This window comes from Alosa pseudoharengus, unplaced genomic scaffold (genome assembly GCF_046254945.1).
Source record: "Alosa pseudoharengus isolate Yale_2024_CS ecotype anadromous, Long Island Sound unplaced genomic scaffold, YU_APseudo_1.1 YU_APseudo_1.1_scf_2, whole genome shotgun sequence".
Lineage (NCBI taxonomy): Eukaryota > Metazoa > Chordata > Actinopteri > Clupeiformes > Clupeidae > Alosa > Alosa pseudoharengus.
The window spans coordinates 57,016,485-57,039,248 of NW_027468663.1; the positions used below are offsets into that span (position 1 = coordinate 57,016,485).

The 22,764-nt window shown below is 40.7% G+C and overlaps 1 protein-coding gene across 1 annotated transcript; it reads left to right on the forward strand.

Moving 5' to 3' along the window:
- The first annotated feature begins 3,975 nt into the window (after nucleotides 1-3,975).
- LOC143134898 (NLR family CARD domain-containing protein 3-like) lies at nucleotides 3,976-20,339 on the forward strand. The gene is made up of 8 exons (XM_076295612.1): nucleotides 3,976-4,230; nucleotides 11,479-11,792; nucleotides 13,548-15,329; nucleotides 15,514-15,687; nucleotides 16,055-16,228; nucleotides 17,417-17,572; nucleotides 19,328-19,374; nucleotides 19,603-20,339. The coding sequence occupies exons 2-8, from the start codon at nucleotides 11,488-11,490 to the stop codon at nucleotides 20,148-20,150; spliced, it is 3,186 nt and encodes a 1,061-aa protein (XP_076151727.1). The 5' UTR covers nucleotides 3,976-4,230; nucleotides 11,479-11,487; the 3' UTR covers nucleotides 20,151-20,339.
- The last annotated feature ends 2,425 nt before the right edge of the window (nucleotides 20,340-22,764 follow it).

Here is a 22,764-nt window from a genome sequence, read left to right on the forward strand (position 1 = left end):
CATAGAGCCAGTCGGAAATGAAGAAGAGTTTCTCATAGAGCCAGTCGGAAATGAAAAAGAGTTTCTCACAGAGGACAGCTCCTTACCTTCCCTCCAGAAAAGTAGTAGAGTTTCTCATAGAGAACAGCTCCTTACCTTCCCTCCAGAGATGTAGTAGAGTTTCTCATAGAGCCAGTCCACACACAGCCCTGTGACCTCTTGGGTGGAGGAGTGCAGTAGCCTCAGGTCAGAGGGGTTGCTAAGGTTACCCGCAAGTTTCGACCAGATGTGCACTCCCTCTGAGAAATACAGCTGCCCAGAGCTCTGGTGGATGGACACACCTGTAATGCGTGTTTATATTAAAAACAACTTGATCACGTTAGGATTCATTAAGATGCAAGAAATGTGAAATAGGATAGAGTGGTTTTACAGTTTGACAACCATATACTGAATAAAGCACTCTATCAATTTCCTTTTCATTTTCCCATTGGTTTTCAGCTCACAATAGAGAGGAATAGGCAGAACAACTGATGCTGAACAGATCTAGAGAGAGAAAGTCACAAAGGAGTGTGAGTAAGGGAGAGATTGAGGCAGAGACCTGTGATATTAAATTCCATGAGTGCGTCAGAGAGACAGTCTGCAGGGAAATAGAAGTCATCAGCCTCCTTCTTCCTGAGGGACTTCAGTCTGGATACTATCATCCAGCGGTAGCCTCTTTGCTCTGCACCACAGAGAAAGACACACATTGAATACTGATTGGACCAATAGGTTGACATCTTTGTGTTCGGACCACAAGGATTACCAGCCTGTCACAGTTATTACAGTCAGTTGGTTTTAGTTTCTTATTGGGGTCAGCTCACCGTCTCTCTGTGGTGTTGTGACTGTGGTCTGTGCTGCTGGACCCTGCCCCTCTCTGTTCACCGCAGCTAAAGACACACTGCAACAAATTCATACAGTACATACGCATTTCAGCCAACGGCAAGATATCGCCATGGATTCATTTCAGCGGGGTTCTAGCATTCCATGTGAATCCAGATATTCTTTAGAATTCTCATTTTACAACATTCTCGTCAAACCAGTGAATAAAAAAACACATTCATCGTAGTTTTTTTTAATTCACCGTCACACTGGTGAACAATAATAATAATAATAATAATAAAAAACATAATTCTTGACAACATTTGTGCATTGTGTATTGCGATGTACAATCTAATTTTTATCTGAGATAAAACTAAAAATGTTTTTTAAAAAATCTCAACTCTACCTGTATGTTGTGTTTGGAGTGGAAGGGAAGACAGTGGCTGTGAGGATGTCTCCTCCCGTGGTCATGCTGATCGTGTCCTCGTGGCTGGTGAGGTTGATGTTGTAGCCCACTAGGGGGCCTCGGGGGTGGACAGGTGGAGACCAGCTGAGCTCCACGCTGTCACTGGACACGCTCTCAACACTCTCAAGCACTGGGGCGCTGGCAGGGGCTGGACAACAAAAAGGGGCTTTGATTTACTGTGCTATCAATAATATCACAAATGCATTGCACTGCCTAGAGCTGATGGCAAGTCCAAGAAGCTATTTTTTCCCCACTATAAGTCTGTAACAGGAGAATAAGACAGAGAGGAACTCCAGCCTCTCTGGGGAATGCAGGAATTGAAACATACTGCATTGCAAAACATTTCACACAATCATGACATATATATTACTTAAATATGGTCTCACGCTTTCATGAGTTCAGCTTTAGTGAATGTCCATCTTGTCAGGATCTGGCCCGGACCTTTGAGTTTGTGCCACCCTGGTGGCCATTTTGTGTATTGTCCTGTGTTTGTTTTTGCCTGTTTCCCATGTGCTTTGTGTTACCTGCCTGTCACCTGTCTTTGTCTCCGCCCCATCTCCTTATTTGGTCTGTGCTTCCTGTCTTGTTAGTTTCCCTCCGTTTCTGCCTCCTCACCTGTTCCCTGCTATAGTCTCGTTGGTTTCGTCCAGTCCTCTGTCTTTCTGTTAATTGGTATGTGTATTTCTATCCTCCTGTTTCTCTGTTCCTTGTCGGCTTGTCTCCCTGTTTCACCTGGTCTAGCCCAAGTCCTGTTTGTATGTAAGTAATTCTTTGTAAGTTTGTGTTAAAATAAATCGTTTTTGTCCGTTATACTGCCTGTTGGAGTCTTGCATTTGGGTCCTACTGCACTTCCCTGACACATCTGGACGATAATTAACAGTTCATTAAGTTCAAGAGTTCACAGTTCATCATCTAGAGTTTGTTGATTCCATGAGTTAATTCCTGACATACCTGTAACAACGACAAACCGATTAAAACTGAGTACCTCCATATGGCTGTGTCTGATACACGGTGCTTTCAGGAGAGGAGATGAGCTGTTGGCAAACCACCACCCAAATCCTGAACTTATACCATGAGTAGGGCTGCAGCTTGTCGACTGTGAAGGGTGGTGCTGTTGTGTTCTAAGAGGTTTCAAGAGAGTTCAGACAAAACAAAACAAACAAATAGATCAACAAACAATTCTTTAGTTAATGTGTTTTCCTACACTTACTGTAAAAATGTGGTATTGTATTCAAATGGTCAAAGAGAAATGCTTTATGCAAACCTCTTTGTATGTCCAGACTCCTGATAGGCTGGGGCCAGTCCACTGTGGTATGTACACCACATCTGATTGGTCAAGAGACTTCCAGGACAAGGTGATGTTGTGGGTTCCAATAGCTAAAGCGAAGGGAGCCGATGGCTGACACTCTACAGAAAAACAAAACAAAACAAAATTACTTGAGTTCAGATAACTCAGACTTTTGTTACCATGAACGAACAGATATTCATATGTTATGATGAAGGTCTAGTAGTTGGTTCCAATGTTATAACATAGTCATCACTTACCAGAGCAATGTGTTTCATTCCCATCTCTGCAGCCATCACTGTGAGTCTAAAATTCAGAGCACTGGTTTCAGTCAAACATATTAAAATATATCTAACTTCAATATAACTAAATAATAAACACAATTACACACAGCCTACACATACATACCCAAATGTTCTGAGATAGAGTTGTTTGACCTGACACGCATTTAGAATGAGGGCAGAAGAAGACAAAAAGCACAGTTAAAAACCTGAGCCTCAGCACCGATACACTTCTCCCAGTGCTGTCCATGTCATGTTCTACGTTCTCCACGATTACGCCACTTTCACACGCTGATTCTTCTGTTCCTTAGAGAACGTACAAACCGACCACACAGCTACCTCTCGTTCCTTAGAGAACGTACAGACCAACCACACAGCCACCAGTCTGTTGTTCCTCCTGTAAAACAGTCCCAGCTGAAAAGAACCTGTCTCAGCAGATCAAAGGCGCTCTGATGTTGCGTAGCAAGCAATGCAAGAGGATTCTCTGGACGTGTGAAGGTTGTAACTGCTCAGGAAAGCCAGCATGAGTAGGCTAATGGCAGGAATGAACTGTGGACTCTGCAACTGAGAGACCAAGGAAGCTGTTATCTTTATGACTGTAGACATATGATTCAGTAGAATGTGTTTCTGTTTGTTCACAAGTTAAAATGTAATTGAATTGCTTTGTTACCCAAAGGCCGTTATAAAAGGACTAATAATGACAAAGTAGGCCTAAAGTCCCTTAGAGGCAAAGAAAAGACAAATGATGGCCGACCTCTAACCAGGTTAATAATCACCCAGAAATGATTAGGCCTAAAGGCTATGTGTCTAAATCTATGTTTCTATTTTAAATAGACAATTATTCAGAATTAACATTAGATCTCCTACACACTAGGCCTAGGCTACTGGGGAGCAACCAACAGAGGTAGATAAGGCCAACAGACCACTGACCTAGACTTCAAAGTCGCTTGGCTCAGAGCGCAGTTACGCTCCAATGCAGAGAAGGGCGCTAATGCGCAATATAGGCCGGAAAGTGATAGGCTGCCCAGGAAAACACCGAGGGAAAACAAGACAAGTTCAAAAAGAGAGCGGGAAAACCAAAGTTACTTTCGTTTTGGAGCGTAACGGCTGGCGCTGGTCACTTTAATCTCGATTTTACCTCGTTTAATTTGATCTCCATTTTATCTACTTTATTTTAGGCCTACTTTATTTAAGGCCTACTTTGGGGTGTCAAGGATTAGTCTAGTTAGCTTAATCAGATAGTTGCTTCAATTAAGATCTAGGCCTATTCATTCCAAGAATGTCCTGATTTGTTCTTCGCATATTTCGACCTGTTACTCCGACCGACTCCACACTTGACTGAGATTTTGCTAAGGCCACAGGTGAGTGTTGTGACATTGTTTGGATAATAATGAAATGTTATAAGAACTATTATATTAACTTTAAGCATGTATCTCCCTTTTCTTTATTGGGCTATTTAGCACGACAATACTGACTCAAGTCACTGCGCACCAGGGATGCAAACAGCGCGCTTTTTTCACTTGTGGGCGACTTGGCAGGCTCACGTCATCTACCGCAGGCTACCAGAGAACCAGAGTGATTCTCATATGGGCCTGCTGGTTAATGTCCGGTGCTTCTGATAACCCCCACTCATCTAATAATACTTGATCATGTAGCAAAGGAGCGGTAGCCTATCGTTCTGATAGCAGCTAAGAAAATATAGGCTAGGCCTACACTCACTCCGAGAAGGCAACTCTCTCAGTTCGCGCTATTTTACCTCCGCAGTATAGCTACTTCAGCTGGAAGTTTTAACACGCAACTGTGGACTTGATTAGTGTGTAGCCTAGGGGCTATCACATTGTACACGGTATTCGCTGCGCTCGCCGCTAGGTTGCTCTTGGTGGAGGTAACGTCCCAAAGATTTTTGTTGTGCTTGCCGCTGGGCTCAGCGCAAAATACCAACGACAGCGCGCCGCGGCACGCGCAAGGGCGGCAAAGCGGCTAAAGGATGGCGCTAATTATAGGCTAGCCTACATCATGTCTGACCACAGCAATAGCCATAACACATTCAGCGGATCTTGACCTCAACAACATGCCAACGACACCTGTCCGTATTCGACATAAACAGTAAAAGATTCGAAACGAGACTAGAATAAGTGCGTCCATTCTGCATTCTGAACACACAGAGCTTGGCCTAGCTGGAATTGTGGCTATCAGGCTTGGAATTTCACCATTCTGGGGGCAAGGCCACTTGGCCTTCAGTTGGGCATATTTGGTGGGGGGCACAAAGGCCACATGTCAGGGCACCAAGGCCAAAGTTAACTATACAGTAGTAGGCTATAAAAATTATCAAAGTTGTATTTAGCCTATTCACTGCAGTAGACCTGCATCATTGTATGAAACATTACAAAAACATGAAACATGACATATTACATATAACTGTAAATCATCTGATCATCTAATAAAAACAGATATCTAGGCTATATATAACATTTATTTTATATTTGGCCTGCTATGAAATCATGTATTGGACAATTTAAATTTAAGCACAGCTCATCTTTAAGAAACTCACATAGCCTAGATGCTTAGCATTTTGTGATCAGGCTACTTTCACAAACTCTTAGTCAGCTGTCCTCTGATTTACCAATATCTAGGCGATATTTGTAACATTTATGTTGTATTTGGCCCGTTATGAAATCATGTGGAACAATTTAAACACATTGTAAAACTTAAAGCCCAAATTTGGAGACATCAATGCATGTCGAAATTTACTGCAAATTCAAAACTGGATTACTCTGGAACGGCTAACTGTACAGGGGACTGCTTTACACCTTTATGTTTGGTAAGGTCTGATGTTTATTCTGATATGTGGTTTGTCATGTGTTAAAAGAAGGGTTCGTAAAGTATTCCACCGAGATGAATGGGTAGGGAGATCATGGACGCAAAACCTTCAGTAGAATGTATGATTAAATTGAATTATATTATTTACTTTTCTCGCGAACCGTTCAACACAGCAATTATCGGCTAACATCGTTTAAAAGCTGAGAAAAAGCTCTTTCACGTGACATCACTTGTGATGTCTGTGTGATGAATAGGCTACTTCGCGAGTAGTTCAACTGAGAAGAATGGGTGAATTTGGACGCATTTTTTTGCGATGTCACTTTCTCCACTGCGTAAAAGACTAAATTAATTTGCGCTGTGAATGCTAAGATTATTTTGACAGGCCGCAGGCTAAATAAAAATCGCTATTAGTAGGACACAAAGCAAAATATTGAAAGAAGGGGGCACCAAGGCCACCGTGGCCTGTAAACCTATGATTTTCAAAGGGGCTTCACGGCCAACGCAAGGGGCTACGACGGCCATGGCCGTCGTGGCCGCCGTGAAATTCCTACCCTGGTGGCTATGTTACTGTATTACTTGCTTTTAATACAGTAAAATAGCCACAATTCCCGCAGCACTAGATAGGCTATTCTAATAATCTACTTCAGCCAAAGGTCTACAACAATCTTTGTTCCTTCCAACTGAAAAACAGTCAGGGCGTGACGACGACTGTTTTGGGAAGTAAAGCAACTGCAGATTTCATAGGCCTATCATAACTCATGTCACAAAATAGCGTCCATCTTCTTTCATCAATCTTCTCAATTAAACATAGGCCTTGGCTAGGCTTAATCCTATGTCAAAACAGATGTTAGTGTTATGCCCATTATGATCCGTTGGACTAAACAATATGTATAAAAGCATTCACGCTTAAATTATGCTTATTGAATGCTGATAGGCCTAAGCATCATGTTTGGTTGTGACATGTTTTCCTGATACAGAACATAAAAGCCTACCTTTTTTGTTCAGGTGGCTTGCATGTCATTGAGCTATGAGCTAATTCTTCAGGAATGGGCATAGGCGCTGTACTAGTAGGCCTTTCGTTTTCAGTGTTATTGCTGCACATTTCTCAGCACCATAACATTGAAGCAAAGGCATCAGATGAACCGAAGCAATTGCAGCTATCAAATCTAGTCTAAAGACCCACTTATATACAGTACAATTGCTTTCCTTAAATAGTGAATGATTCCACTCATGTCACTGCTTATTTATTATGACCGCCGCTAGCGAAGCTAGCGAAGCGGTCATATAGGGATTGTCAAAGTTTTTTTTTTTTTATTATTTTATTTTTTTTCCGTCATCTACTTCCTGAAATTTTGGTCAACGATACCCGGGGCACCGAAACACCGGGGCACATGAAATTTGGTGGGTATGTAGCCCCACTAGACTTTTACGGAAAAATTTCGTTTGGTCCCCGGGGGCCACTCCCCCTCCGCGCTGGGCCCCCCGAAACCCAAAAAATGCAGTTTTTCCTCAATAACTACCTGAACCGTGGCACCGAGGATGAAGAAATTTTTATGGTATGTTGGTCTCAAGGGCCCACATCAACTTAGCCCATAATCACTCATTTGTGATTTGCACCCCCCCGGTAAAAAATGAAAATGCAATATCATTCTGCTTTAATCGCCCCTCTCTTCAGTAAAGACGTTCAGAACTGCACCAAATTTTATGTGTATGATTAACCTGACATTCTCTGGGGGTATGCCAAGTTTCGTAGAATTTCATCCATGGGGGGGTCTAAAAAATTAAGTTATGTGTACATTTAGTGACTCTACACTCATTGGCCTGTAGATGGTGGTGCACACATATACACATGCACACACACACACAGGCACCCACATACTATCGGTATTAGAACGGCCGATACATAATTACAAATTCAGTAGGATTAAAAGAAAGCCAAAATAAATATTCATCATCATCATCATGGCTGCATTTCCAGTATTGGCGATAAGTAGTCGTTTGTCCACTAGATGGCGCATCGTTGCAGTGAGACGTAATTTTGTTGGAAGTTAATCTTAAATGGGTTGGAAAGACACTATGCTTCCTACAAGGACAAGACTGTAGGCTACAGTAGTTTACCGCAGAGAACGTCTAAGGGTAGGATGATTTCTGCATGACATGTAATTCCCATTTCCTCTTGAAGCCGAAATAAATCTGAGAATGTTTATCGGACATGCTTGTTTTTTACTGCAGGTAGGCTACGTTAATCCTATCAATAGCAGAACGTAGGTAAAATAATGTTACCGTTAGCATGGTTGAGTGATGGAGGCCAATTTGATTATTGATGTATTTGTAGAAAACCATAAATGCGTTTATAAGCTACCAAGCAAATCGATAACAGCACTAATTGTATCTTTCGACTGTCATCTCATTTGCTTATGACCATAACCTAGGCTACTAACAGGAGCTAAGTGAGTTAGCCACAACACGTTCGCTACGTGATGGTTTTTTAATGGAAAATATATAGGCTACCTGAAAGATAACCTGTCTATGATACCGTGATGATCTACATCTCCATTTAAACCAGATGTTTTAGAGCGCACGTTGAGATGTATTCAGGGCAGGGCTGTACCTACACATATTTGTTGCACGTGCTACAAAAATCATTCTTTGCGATGAATGATTTAGTACCAACGTTACAAGGGTCAGATAAAGTTTTGCCTATGGCTATTCCGTGAGACTGAGGCGCTTTTTGTTTGTTCGAAGTGCGTGTTTAGGGTGTGAGAGGGGAGTCGATGTGCTTTGATTCCAGCTTGGTAGTTGTAGTCTATGCGATTAAAAAACACGTGTGTGTGAAGTATCCAAACAATGATAACGCTTTCATTATGGCTGCTTTAGCCACAGACCTTGAGCTACTGTACAGTGGGTTGGGTTCCGTTTAGAAGTGTCCACTTCATTCGCCCTTTCCGTGATTCACAGCTACGTGAAATGTATTACTGATATGCAAAACTATTAACTTTTTCGCCAAGAGGTGGCAGCTTGATACTGTAAGGTGTAAGCCATTGGTTCCAACGGAGATTTTATTTGGGTCGCCAGCATAGCCTAGCGACAATTTGTGTTGTGTAATAGGCCTAGCATAGGGCCTACCTTATATAGCTTATAGTTTGTTAACAGTCACGGTTTTGTCATAACTCCCTCTATTAGGGGTGTAACGGTTCATGTATTCGTATTGAACCGAAACGGTACGGGCGTCACGGTTCGGTGCATGAATTTACACGGAGAATACACGGTATAAAAATACATAAAACTCGTGTGCGGATTAATTAATGTCATGCGCAATTACTGTTAAGTAGCGAGAGTTACGGGAGTTCTTTAGCGACACCTAACGCTAATCTGTAGCCTCGCCTTAGCTCTGAAGCTCTGATTGGCGCCTATGTTTTTTTTTGTCAGGTCGTCGGTCGAGTCCGTCAGTCATTAGCAGCACTAAGGTTAGACCTACAAGAGTTAGAGGATCCGCTGGTCTCTTTAAGATCGCAAGTTTGAGAACTTCAGTTACAGTAACGTTAGTACAGGCGAAAGAGTGGTGGATAAGATGAAATTGTGTGTCGGCGTTGTTCAGCATTGGGTATGTGAGTGGAAAAAATGCTACACATATTCGAAGCCATCACCCAGATGATGTAGGCTACCAATCACTGAAACGAGGGGAAAGAAACTTCCTGTGCGCTTCAGCAGCCTTTGGATACACATACAAATAGGGCCAAAACCTATGGCTTAAATTAAATGATTTCGTAATGACAGAAAGCTATGTAAATCGGGTGGTAATTACCTTTATGTTGGGGTAACTTGTAACTTCTCACATGAGGAGCTGGTAGTGTAAGTGCAGACAGTAAAATAAAGTGACAACGCTAACCAGGCTAATAAACAAACCATGCTACGGTGAGTTAACGTCAAAGGGCAAAGTCACGTGACTTCTAGTTGTAGTCTGTTTATGAAATGAAAGGAGCAATTTCGTTTTTTAAAAAAAGGCAAAATAATGTGATATTTTCACAGTTAGTAGGCTAGATTATTACTTTACACACAATGAAAAATATTGAGGCAAATTGTAGACCCTTCCATATACAACTAAACACAGATGTTGAAGGTCTTGCTTAAGTGGATTTTTAAAAATCATTTTCTATGTAATTTGCACTTTCAGAAATAAGAGATGCTGTAGGCCTATTTTCAGTTTTATAGCTGATTGTCTTATTTTGTTTACAAGTTACAGATTGAGTCTGGGCACTTATTGTACTGTTTAGCCTACATCTTACACACTTCAGGCTGTTGCAGATAGCTCAGGGAAGAGACTGTATGACACTAGGTGGTACAGCCTGAGACATGTACAAAAAAAAATGCTTTCTGCATTTTTGTTTTGCTTTTCCCTCCATTGTACCGAACTCGTACCGAACCGTGATGTCCGAACCGAGGTATGAACCGAACCGTGACTTCTGTGTACCGTTACACCCCTACCCTCTATGCATTTTTGCATTTAGAATAGCTCTAAAATCGGGGGGCGAACACGTCGCAGGGGGGGCGCCAGTGCGTGGATATCTCAATCGCAAAATTAAACAATATTTCTATCGGGCGCCTACCATGGACTAGGCTGGGTGAAAATCAAAAGATTGCGTCAAAAGATTGAGCTTAACCATTGACCTCATGGTTGCAAAATGCAAGGGAACATGAATCAGCATATTATTTGCACAAACAATAACGGAGAGTAGCTCTTCAACTTTGCCCGTTAAAATGTGTATGAACAGTCTCGCAACGCATTTCATGAAGGCCCTTTGGACATGTCAGTTATTTGCACCACTGGGAAAAACGGCATTTTGTTTTAGACTACTGGTATTTAATTTGTGCATTGACAATAAAGCTGAATATCATTTGAACTAGATGACTAAACTTATGCATATGTAGAAGAAGAAACATTCACAAAAATCCATGACATGACCTCTCTTCTTGATAGCTGTTGAAAACTGCATGGAACTGACAGGGATTGTTTTGTTTAATAATAAATAAATAAATACATTATGCTGCTACCTTCTGCTTTTCCCAAATACTATGTAGCCTACAGGTGTACCTTTCATCAGTCCAGTTGCAATGGATGGACTGTGATGAACTGCCCTACTTGTGATTGTTTAGAGATTTTAAAGGTTTTATAACAATGTTACAGATTTTTTGGCCCAGAAACAAATCTATTCACCTTTGCAGCGCCAGTAGGCTACTTTGTGTGCGGAATGTGTGCAAACACACATTCCAAACAAGCATACACAAAAGTTTCAAGAGTGGGGAATGGAGTAGAAGATGGAGACAAATTCATTAATATGATTTATTTTCGCGGAATGGATGTGCAGGACTGAGCGGCGGTCATATTTTGTACCGCTACGCGGTACATCTAGTTATCATCATTATCATTTCTGTTTGTTTATTTTGTCTTGGGTACTATACTGTATACTTATATATATTTTTTATTTAGTTAAGTTTGTGTTTGGTAGTTTGTAGTTTGGTAGTTTATATTTTATATATATTTGGTAGTTTACTATTTTATCATTATTATTATTACTATTAGTATTATTGTTATCATTGCTATTGTTTTGTTTTGTGCTTTGTGCTTGAGAATTGCTATATAAATACATTTTATTATTATTATATTATTATTATTGGAGTTAAAAATGGACAAGAAATTACAAGTAGTATCATGAGAAACAGGGTTTAGATAATTTATTATGAATGATTTGGCGACCAATCTAATCTAATAAAGCCTCATTATTTTTCAGGATTTCACCATGGATAATGAAAGTGAGGTCCTGTTTTCTGTTCTGGATGCTCTGGACAAGAAACAATTGAAGCGGTTCAAATTTTACCTGACTAATTTATCATCCTTGCCCAGTGGATGGACACCAATTCCAAAAGGCAAACTGACCGCAGCAGACACAACAGACACTGTAGAACTAATGATACAGTATATCGGCAAGGAAAACTCGCTGAACGGAGCAAGAGACATTCTCGGAAAAATGGGCCAGAATGACCTTCTAAGCAAAGTGGAGACCTGGATGAAAGGAAAAGAGAATGTGGATCCAATGATGGAAAGGTACAGTAAGCTATAAATCCAGAATTCACACTTGGAAAAGGGGCTAAGACAGGGGTGGGCAAACTTTTTGGCTCAAGGGCCACATTGGGTTTTGAAAATTGGCCGGCGGGCCACACAACCCCCCCCCCCACGACACACGCCTAAAAAAATACATTTTTTATAGCCTATAATTTAGTATGAAAAGTATTTGTTTTAAAATACTGCTAATTTGTTTTAAAAATACTGCTAATTTTATGCTGTTTAACAAATGTATAAATTGTACACTATCGCTTTAAGACAGTCGCTTTAATTCACGTTTATTTCTCAATGATCTTCTGCCTGCTCCACTATGGCTAGTGCTGTACCTACGGCTGGGCCCTCTCACAGTTTTTAAATGGTCAGTAGTGGGAACTACTGTTGCCTTCATGATTTCCTTTTAAAACGTTCTTATAAGGAGGAGATATCAATTATCAACAATCACAAGCCAGCTGGAACCTGCGGCTCTCTCTCCCTCTCGTGAGTGCAGACGCGTTCCCAATTAAATGGATTGCATATGTTCACGTTAGATCTGCTGCAAAGGAGATAACTAAGAGTTAACTTAGTTTAACATGATGTTATCTCTATTTAACATGATGTTTTGACATTGACATTGTAAACGTTATCTAAGGAGAGTGAAAAGCAGTTTGCAGTAAAGCTAACCAACGTCTATCGCAGGAAAAAAATAGCGAGCAGCCTGATAACTAGCCTAAATGAAATGCTCGGCGGGCCGGATGAAAGTGCTTGGCGGGCCGGATCCGGCCCGCGGGCCGTAGTTTGCCCATCCCTGGGCTAAGAGAACAACATTTCCATTTCCATAGAAAAATACATGGCTAATTTATGATAGTACATCCACACTATTTTTCGTTTTAAAGCGTCCTTTTGTTTTAAATACATTCTCAGTCCACACCCATGTTTGCCTGAAGCGTGGAACACATGACCATTTTGCACAAATCACATGACCATTCACACAATTGTCAGCATTGTAAAATGCAGAATTGAACCAAAGATTGTAGATAGGTGCCTGAACTACAGATGCTACCAAAGACAGTAAAGCTAGTAAGGCTGAAATTCGGAAATATGGACAAATTATACATTCCCTGAATCCTTAGAGTCATGTCAGTATTCCAGTTGTTGTGTTTTGTGTCTCTGATGTTACTTGATGCTACAGGGCTAAAAGAAAATAGATGATTAAGACAGAAATTGTAGGAAAAGGTGAAAAAAGTTACATATTCACAAAAGAGCTTGAATGAAAGCTCAGAGTGTCCCCTTAAAAATGATACCAAACACAATAATGAACCAAAATATTGTCTACGGACAGATCTGTTCAAAAATTACAACTTTTACCTCCTTGAGTGGGTACCGACATCTGGTCTGGCCCATGAGAGGTGAAAGTCAGCAAAATTCTCCTCACATAGCTCTCTGTTTGGCATGTGCCCTCAAGCCTACGTGAAGATCAGCATGCACATGTGGGCAGAGCTGCACTGTCTGTTACTGAATCAACAACAATGCGTAGCCTTATCATGCTTGTGCTCAGTAGCACGGAAAGGAAAAGTGTGTTTTGTTGGCTGTTGAGGTCAAATATCAACAACTATTTGCCAGTATTGGAGACTACTCCTTTAATGTTTATATTTAAATAATGTTTTATCCTGTGAATTACAGGTTTTGGAAATAAGAACAGAACTTTGGGGATAGATGTAAGTTGTAAATGTTGATTTTTCTCCCTCTCCCTCTAAACAGTGATAATGTCCAGGACCGGAAGAGAATCTCTCACCTTCATAAGACTGCGATGAGGAGGAAGTTTGAATTTGTGAATGAAGGATCTGTGGAAGGAAAGAAGAGCAAGCTCAACACGATGTACACAACACCTCAGATCATGAGGGGAGAATGTGATGGAGTAAATACAGAACATGAGGTTATGGAGACAGAGCAGTTCAGATCACAGAAAAGGCCAGATACCCCATTTGACTGCAATGAACTCTTCAGTGATATATATGTTAGAACAGTGCTGACAGAAGGTGTAGGGGGCATTGGAAAAACAGTCTACATACAGAAGTTCATTCTTGACTGGGCAGAAGGACAATCAAATCAGCAATTTGACTTTGTGTTTTTGCTGCCTTTTCGGATATTAAATTCGATTAAAGGTGAACCCTACTCTTTGCATAGACTTCTAATGAAATTTTACCCTGAGCTTGAGGATCTGAAGGATCCACATGCTTATAAACATTGTGCGTTGTTCATATTTGATGGTCTGGATGAAAGTCAGTTGAACTTAAATTTTGAAAACACTTTGCCAGCTCAAAGTGACTCTCAAACAGTGGAGACAGCGATCACAAATCTAATAAAAGGAGAAGCCTTTCCCTCAGCAAAAATATGGATAACTTCCAGACCAGCAGCATCTAGACAGATACCATCTGAATACATTAATCAGGTGCTGGAGGCACAAGGATTTAGCGATCCTCAGAAGGAAGAGTACTTCAGGAAGAACTTGGATATAACTCTAGCCACTCGAGTCATTAAACACATAAAGACAACAAAGAGCCTCTATATCATGTGCCACATGCCACTTTTCTGTTGGATGTCAGCCATGGTATACAAGACGTTGGACATAACTGGCAAGTGGCAAATGAATAGCTCAGAGTTCCCAACAACCCTGACGGAAATGCTGATCCACTTCCTTCATATTCAGATGAAAATAAAAAATAAGAAGCTACATGATAAATATGAAGACAACAGGTTCGAGCTTTGGGACAGACACAAAGAAAATGTTTTGAAATTGGCCAAGTTAGCACTTGAAGAACTAGATATTAAAAACTTTATGTTTTCAAGCGACCATCTGAACAAGCGTGAGATTGATGTCAAACAAACATCAGTGCACTCTGGTGTATTGACTGAAATCAGCCAGGAAGACGCCTTCTTTTTTAAGAGTAGAATGTACTGCTTCGTTCATCCCATCATCCAAGAATTCCTTGCCGCTCTCTATGTATTTTATGCATATGCAAAACAGGACATGAGTAAGCTTAGGTCTTTGAGCAGTATCAGGTTTGATGCATTACCTCTAAAAGTCCCTCTGCATGAGATTTTGAATATGGCTGTGGATGGAGCTTTGAAAAGTGCTAATGGACACTTAGACCTCTTCCTCCGCTTCCTTCTGGGACTGTCATTGGACTCCAGTCAGGAACTCTTACTTGGTCTATTGAAGATTAAATTACCTAGTTCAAACAGTATCAAAGAAGCGTGTCAGACTATCCATGAGAAGTTCACTGAGAATCTTCCGCCTGAAAGATGCATCAATCTGTTTCACTGCTTGCTAGAAATGAAAAACACCACCCTGTACAAAGACATGAAGGACCACGGGATGTGTGGCAGGACTGACCTCTCCCCGGCCCACTGTTCGGCGCTGGCCTCCCTTCTCCTGATGTCTGAGGAGCCGCTGGAGGAGTTTGATCTCCGGATGTACAAAACGTCAGAAGAGGGCTGTAGAAGACTGGTTCCTGTGGTGAAATGGTGCAAAAAAGCATTGTACGTACACTCTTAAAATGTCAAAAGCATTGTCAGTACAAATGTATTAAAGTAAGTGAATTTCGGAATTGAAATGATTAACATGGTCTTTTATTGATCCAGGATATGTTTTAGGTGTAACATAATAATGCAGGTGTGGGTGAATTACTATTATAATGTACATTGTTATTGCCATTATTCACAGACTCCCATGGTGTAAACTCACCGACGCCTCATGCACAGTGGTTGCCTCAGCTCTAAAGGCAAGAAATTCACAGCTTACAGAACTGGACCTTAGCTGCAATGATCTTTTTGATCCAGGAGTGATGCAGCTTTGTGAAGGACTTGCTTCTTCAAACTGTAGACTGGAAGTATTGAGGTACGGTATGTTCATAATGGCTGGTGGTGGTATAGCTTCAAACATCATAGATTTGCCTCTCAATGCATTTTCAGCATTTACTAACATGATTATTTATGTTCTACATTTAGTTTACTAGATATATGATATACACATCTATTGCCATCAACTCACAAGATTCTCTCTCATAGAAGAACCATTACAGCTCAGTGACTATTGAAGAAATATTTAATTTACAATGTATAGAATGTGTATGTTATTCGTAGGTCTAAATACTGGCATGGCTGGTGATTAAACAGGATAAAACAGGAAATATTTATTATTAAATTGCTTAGCATGAATTCTGGTCAGAATTTTTATTCATTAATATTATGTACCCTATGCATAGACTTGCTAGCTGCTCTCTCAGAGAAGAATCCTGCAAAAGTCTTGTGCCAGTTCTCATGTCAGAAAGCAGCCATCTACAGGAATTGGACCTAAGTGATAATGACCTGGGTGATGGGGGAATTAACCACCTTCGGATCGGACTGCAGAGTGAGAGCTGCAATTTGAAATCACTGAGGTGGGTGCAATGCTGCATGGTTGTTTTTCACAGAATGTGCACAGTAGTATGCACAATATAGCAGTAGTCTGTTTTTGCCAATGAATCGACTTCTTCGGAGTCCATTTATTAGAATCCTCAAGTCTTACATCCTCTCTGAAGGTGCTAGTACTTAAACTTCTGCACTCACATCCTCTGGTAGTCTCGTAGTGTTTGTAAAGTATGAATCCATTGTTACACTTAGGTGTCCTTTGCAGTGCAGCCTGAATGTTAATCCTCATTTTGTAAGTTGCTTCAGATAAAAGTATCTGTTAAATGAATAAATGTCAATGTAAAAGTTACAAGAGGACACATATTTATATTTACAAAGGTTTTAATTAATCATGTAATCCAGAAATTAGAGCAGCTGTCGAAACATACTAGTTCATTGTGATTTTGTTGTCTATTTTAACTGTCTTTTAAAGTTATGATTTTGAGCTTTGGCTAAGATGGTGATGGGAAGCTAGGGTTTGTAATAGCAGGTCAGATAATTAGAATCGGATGCACTGACAGTATTGCAATTCATGTCATCATGGTTGTGCACAATAACGTGTAAAAGATCCATATATGTATAATATACACTACCAGTCAAATGTTTTGAAAAACCTACTCTTTTAGGTGTTATGTAGTATGCAAAAAAGTTCCCATGCAACATGTATGGGAACTCCTTCAGGTAGAAAACCATTCCCAGTGTCTAACGTTAAGGTGGTTGAGGCAATGCCAAGAGTGTGAAATGCTGTCATTATAGCAAAAGTTGGCTGCTTTGAAGAGCCTAAAATGTAAAACATGTAAAAAAACAGCTTTGTTTACTCTTTTTTTAGTTTACTACATTACCCTTATCCTATCTGTTAATTCATAATTTTCAGTTTTCAATTTTGTTTTTAAAAAAAAACTTTTCACCAGTAGTATGTACTTTACATTAGTTCTAGACACTGGGAATGTTTTTCTAACAGTCCTGAAGGAGTTCCTGTACAGAACTTTATTGCTAACACCTAAAAGAGTGTATATTTGAAATGTTATGACCAGTAGTGTATATTTTGGATGGTTTTCAGCTTTTTGATATGCACATCATGATATTCCATGCCTCATTTCTCATGTTGCCTATTTTCCCCTCACTGTTTCTCCCTCACTGTTTCTCTGAGCCTGTCCCACTTCCTGTCTTTGTCCCAGGCTCTCAGGTTGTCTTATCTCAGAGCTGGGTTGTGGCTTCCTGGCCACTGCGCTAGCATCAAATCCTGCCTACCTGAGAGAGCTGGATGTGAGCTACAACCATCTTGGGGAAGATGGAGAGAGACAGCTGTCAGAGTACAGGCTGGAGAAGCTGAAGTAAGTCATTGAGAACGAGGATTCACTGTAAGGGAGGCTTGCTTTGACGTGATCTCAAGTTTCGGCTCTTTGGAATCTGTCCTTTACTGTAACTCAAATCGGTTCAGCAAATTTCACTTTTTCAAGGCTTTTACTTATGTATTTTGGTATCTGGGATGGATACCGACGCAAAAACACCAAAATAATGAAACCCAGTCATTTGTTTTTGGGCTACCTAGGTCAGTGAGCTTGAGCAAGTCTCCATTCGTGACTAGAGAAGAGCAAAAGTTTTCTTTTATCCCACTAGCTCATAGATAGATAGATAGATAGATATATAGATATACTTTATTGATCCCTACAGTAGGGAAAATTCAAGACCTGTTACCAAAATGTCAAAGCAAAGCCATCGTGCAGTATGCCTGTGCTTTCAAAGGAACAGACACACAAACAGGGTGCTCTGAACAGGGCTCTAGACAGGGCTGAAAATAGTGTTGTACTGCCTTTTCCTTTTGGCATTTTGACCAAAGTAAGACTTTTATGAATGTTTTATGAAACTGTGGAAAAAGGGCTCAAATATGTGACTTTTAAGAAGAACCAAGTCAAGCCAACATTTGATTTGCATGTGCCCAGAGGCGCACCTTGTCAACAGGCAAGGCAAGCAACTGCTTGGAGCCCCGAGCTGCTGGGGGGCCCGAGACATGGTCTCAGCGCGTTTTCCGTGCGACAAGCAAGAATTTCGTCTGATGGAATGATGGATTACGTGATTGTGCGTGCTCCTGTCCTGTTGTACAAACAGTACATCTGTAGCCTACATGTATGCAATGGCATATAAACAGCGGATCTGTGTTCAAAAGAGTTCAAATAATCCACACATGTTTAGGCTACTGTGGTAAACGTCAATCGAGGGTGTAAAGTGATGACGGATCAGCATCAGAGTTTGGCATTGATTTAATGAAGTTATAGTAATGCTAATTGGCAGAAAGATGATGATTTGCTACATCTAAATGACAATATACTTGAGCTAGCTAGCTAGTTACAACTAGTTAAGCAAGGAGGTGGTTAACATTATGTTTGCATTTGTATTAATCCCAAAGCGATAAGGACCAAGCACGCATTCATTTTTTTAATCACATTAATCATGTGCCGCCAAAGATTTTCGTCACTTGTTCTGTTATCAACGATTCTCTTTGGCTGCTAATATTTGACCCTTTGATGCACCGTTTCTTGTCCTTAAACTGACACAGACAGCAGATAATAAACATTAACGCATGAACTCCCTCCCTCGGCCAGCGCTTCAATGTTGCGCTTTTGTGCCTCTGCTTGGAGCAGATAGACCACCTTGAAGGTGCCGCTGCGTTTCGTAGCGGTATGATAGGCTATTATTTTCAAACAGCGACAGCGTTGTTGCCTATCAGATACACAGGCTTTGCATTTGTGTGAACAAACGCAAGTGTGAACGCAACATTTTCTTTCCATTCCTCTTTATAGGCCCAGCTATGTTTGGAACATTTGAATAAAAAAAAAGGTTTTATTTAATACATTTTGGTTGGTGTCAGATTATTTATAGCCTAACATAATGATGATGAACACTGGTTGGTAGGGCCCCCTAGTAATTTTTGCTTAGGGCCCCCACAGACCCTAGAATCGCCTCTGCATGTGACTATATCTCATATTTGTTAAGCCATGTGAGTAATACTTTTTATTATGAATGTAAATGTTCATACACGTTGTACTGATTACTGATTGGTTCCATTGACGTATAATACTGCCCTACAGGTTCAGTCATGGTGGTGCACGTCGGTTAAACCGAGGACTGAGAAAATGTAAGTAATTGTGTCTCACTTTGAAATGATCATCACATCAAGTACATAAAGTAAAATAACATATTAGTCACCATGGTGTTCAGGAGGAGCTGAACTGGGTATATTTATTTATTCTCTGTTGTTTACATTTTAGGATGTTTTGTTTTTAGGTGATGGAAAACTGAGGTCTATTTACTACATTCACATAGTCATCTTACAATTCTTTTGATTTTCTCATTCTGTCTGCAGATGCTTGTGAACTCACACTGGATCCCAACACTGCTCACCAAAACCTACATATTTCTGAAGATAACAAATCGGTGAAACATGTTACTTCAGCTATAAGCAATCCGAGTCACCCCGACAGATTTGAGTATAGTGAGCAGGTGCTCTGTAAAGAGGCGTTATCTGGACGGTGCTATTGGGAGATTGAATTGTCAAAGTCATTTAGTGGAGTGCGTGTGGGTGTAGCATACAAAGGCATTGCTAGGAAAGGCTGGACATGGGACAGTAGACTTGGTGAGAATGAGATTTCTTGGAGTATGACTTTTGCTAAGGACAAGTACACTGTCTGGCATGACAACACACTGATCGCCACACTGCCACCAGATCAACACGTGTCTCTCAGTACTGTAGGAATCTATCTGGATTGGCCAGCTGGTACTTTATCATTTTACACAGTTTGCTTTGACAAATTAGTCCACTTGCATACATTCCACTACCAGTTTACTGAGCATCTTCATCCTGGGTTTAGAGTTTGTTTTGGAAACTCAGTGTCCCTCTGCCAGATTGCATAGCCTTCTCTGTGTGGTCTGAATTACTGAAGTTGTGTTGCATGCAGAGTTAATGCACATTTGCAAGCCCTTCCTTATGCTTATCCAGCTTCCTTGTCTTCATTTAAATGTAAATCAACTTATTTTGTATTTTGTATTATATTTCCTGAACATTATTTTTATTGACTACAATAAAATACCTATGGTTTACAAGTGAACATATTGTGTGACTATGTACTGGAGCACTGGTACTACTGAAAAGCTTTTTCTAACATTCAAGGAGAATTCCGGCATTTTTCAACCTGGGGTAAGTACTTTCATTAGGGACAAAAACGACAAAAGCCTGCAAATACCAGCAATGCGTTCATAAGGAAGCATATCTTTGATGGCTATCATGAAAGTAAGCTGTGTTTTCCACCACTGACAATGCTCAACCAAAGTCCCTTTAGGCAAGTCCCTCCACTCGGCTGCCATATTGCCACACTTTTTGGGCCCTTATCGGGCATCTATTTCAGGGCAGAGCTGCGCATGCGCAAGGCTTCACGACACCAACCTCGCTCCAGCGGCGAGATCACAACACATGATTGGCACAATGTATTCACATGTCAACTTTTGGCGGCGGAATATGTGTAGACGATGTTACGAACTAACCCCATACATTTCTACGGGAGAGTCTTTGAGTGCTGTGTCTCATTAGAAAGTCTCTTGCTCAACAAATCATTCAGTAGGATAAAATGTGTTTTTATAAGGAAATTATCACATTTTGTGACATAATGCATGCTGCTACCAACATCCTTGGTATGACCAAATGAAATGTCATAACTTTTCCAAAACCTTCAATACAGTACATTCACTGAATTCCATGATTTCTCCAGGACTCGAAAAAGGAATTTCACAATTTCCAGGTTTTCCATGATTCCAGGTTTTCCATCCCTGCATATTATCCAGCCTTTTTACCTTTACTGTGGTAATGAGAAGCACATGGCCCTCGGTGGGGATCCAGTCCATATTGGCTGGTAGGCCAGTCACATTTCATAATTAGCTCCAACCTGTGGCATACGTAATTTTGTAGTTAAAAAGTCATGGAATTTTCTTGTCAAGGTCATTTAAAAGTCATGGAAAGTTTTTTAAATTTGTGTCCTTGAAAATAGGTGGGAACCCTGAAAATGAGTGTTTGACATTAACCTACTGTATGCCCAAATCACCCCTCACCTAGCAAACTCAATACTGAATGGATTTTCGTCATTGTCCCTAATAACACTAGTAAGGTTGAAAAAGACCAGAATTCCCCTTTGAGTTACGATAAGATCACATTACTGTATCCCAACATGCATTGTGTGACATTTATGTTTGTTAGGGCTATGGGAACCAAATAATTATATTTAAAATATTGTATATTAATTTGTAATAGCAATACTAAGAAAGCTTACAGATTGAGCACTATTGCATAATATGTTGAAAATGGTCATTGCAATTTGTCACCTCTAAAAAAGACTTATCTTACCTTTACTCACCCAATAGGCATATTATTAAATATAATAGTTTCAGGTCAGCAATCTGTTTGCCTCGGATGGGGCAGTTATTGCGCCATCATGTAAACATCACATTATTAACAACTCTGTCAGTTTAGTTTTTATTTACTCGGCATTTACACTGAGTTATGTATGATACAGTACTTGTGTGTGCTGATTGCAGTCGGAGGCCGTCCTCATTTACACTGAGTTATGTATGATACAGTACTTGTGTGTGCTGATTGTAGTCGGAGGCTGTCCTCATGGTGGCAGCACAAGCACTGTGTTATCGCATCAGTGCCATTGTGATCCCAAGGAAGTGAATGGAGTTCAGCAGGGGTTAAGTAATCTACTGGAAGCTCTCCAGGAGTTCAAAGATGCCTTTTTCTGAGGTATGCTACGCTTTTACTGAATCATTTAGTAAGGCAACAGAGGGGCATACACACTACTCCTTAAATAGCGCTTTTGCTTTTACTGTCTGAGAATTTTTTTTCCCATTTAAAGGAACACATAATGCAGCCTAGAGCTTTCTCTGACAGCTGGTTTAGTTTGTGTGGAGCTTCTCTAAACCCAGCTGATTTTGAGGTGGTGGAACCTTGGCTTTTTGGATATATGGATGGATGCTGTGTAGCTGAAGTTCCCTTTGTACGAAATTGTATGGCCAAACTAGGGCTCTGGTCAGTCTTGGTACTGTACTGTATAGTGGGCAGGGGCAGGGACATGGGGCAGCCGTGGCCTACTGGGCAGCCGTGGCCTACTGGTTAGCGCTTCAGACTTTTAACCGGAGGGTTGCCGGTGTCGAACCCCGACCAGTAGGCACGGCTGAAGTGCCCTTGAGCAAGGCTCCTACCCTCACTGCTCCTCGAGCACCGCTGTTGTTGCAGGCAGCTCACTGCGCCGGGATTAGTGTGTGCTTCACCTCACTGTGTGTTCACTGTGTGCTGTGTGTGTTTCACTAATTCACGGATTGGGATAAATGCAGAGAACAAATTTCCCTCACGGGATCAAAAGAGTATATATACTTATACTTACTTATATGAGTGTATATGGAAATGGTTTCAACATTTTGTTGAAATGTTTGAGAAATCTTCTACTCTATTCTACTGTATATTTTAAGCACAGTATAG

Coding starts and splice junctions, on each gene's coding strand:
- LOC143134898 (XM_076295612.1), top strand. CDS start 11,488: ATGGATAATGAAAGTGAGGTCCTGTTTTCTGTTCTGGATGCTCTGGAC. Junction 16,229..17,416: donor TGCAATTTGAAATCACTGAG/GTGGGTGCAATG, acceptor TCTTTGTCCCAG/GCTCTCAGGTTGTCTTATCT. Junction 19,375..19,602: donor AAACCGAGGACTGAGAAAAT/GTAAGTAATTGT, acceptor TTCTGTCTGCAG/ATGCTTGTGAACTCACACTG.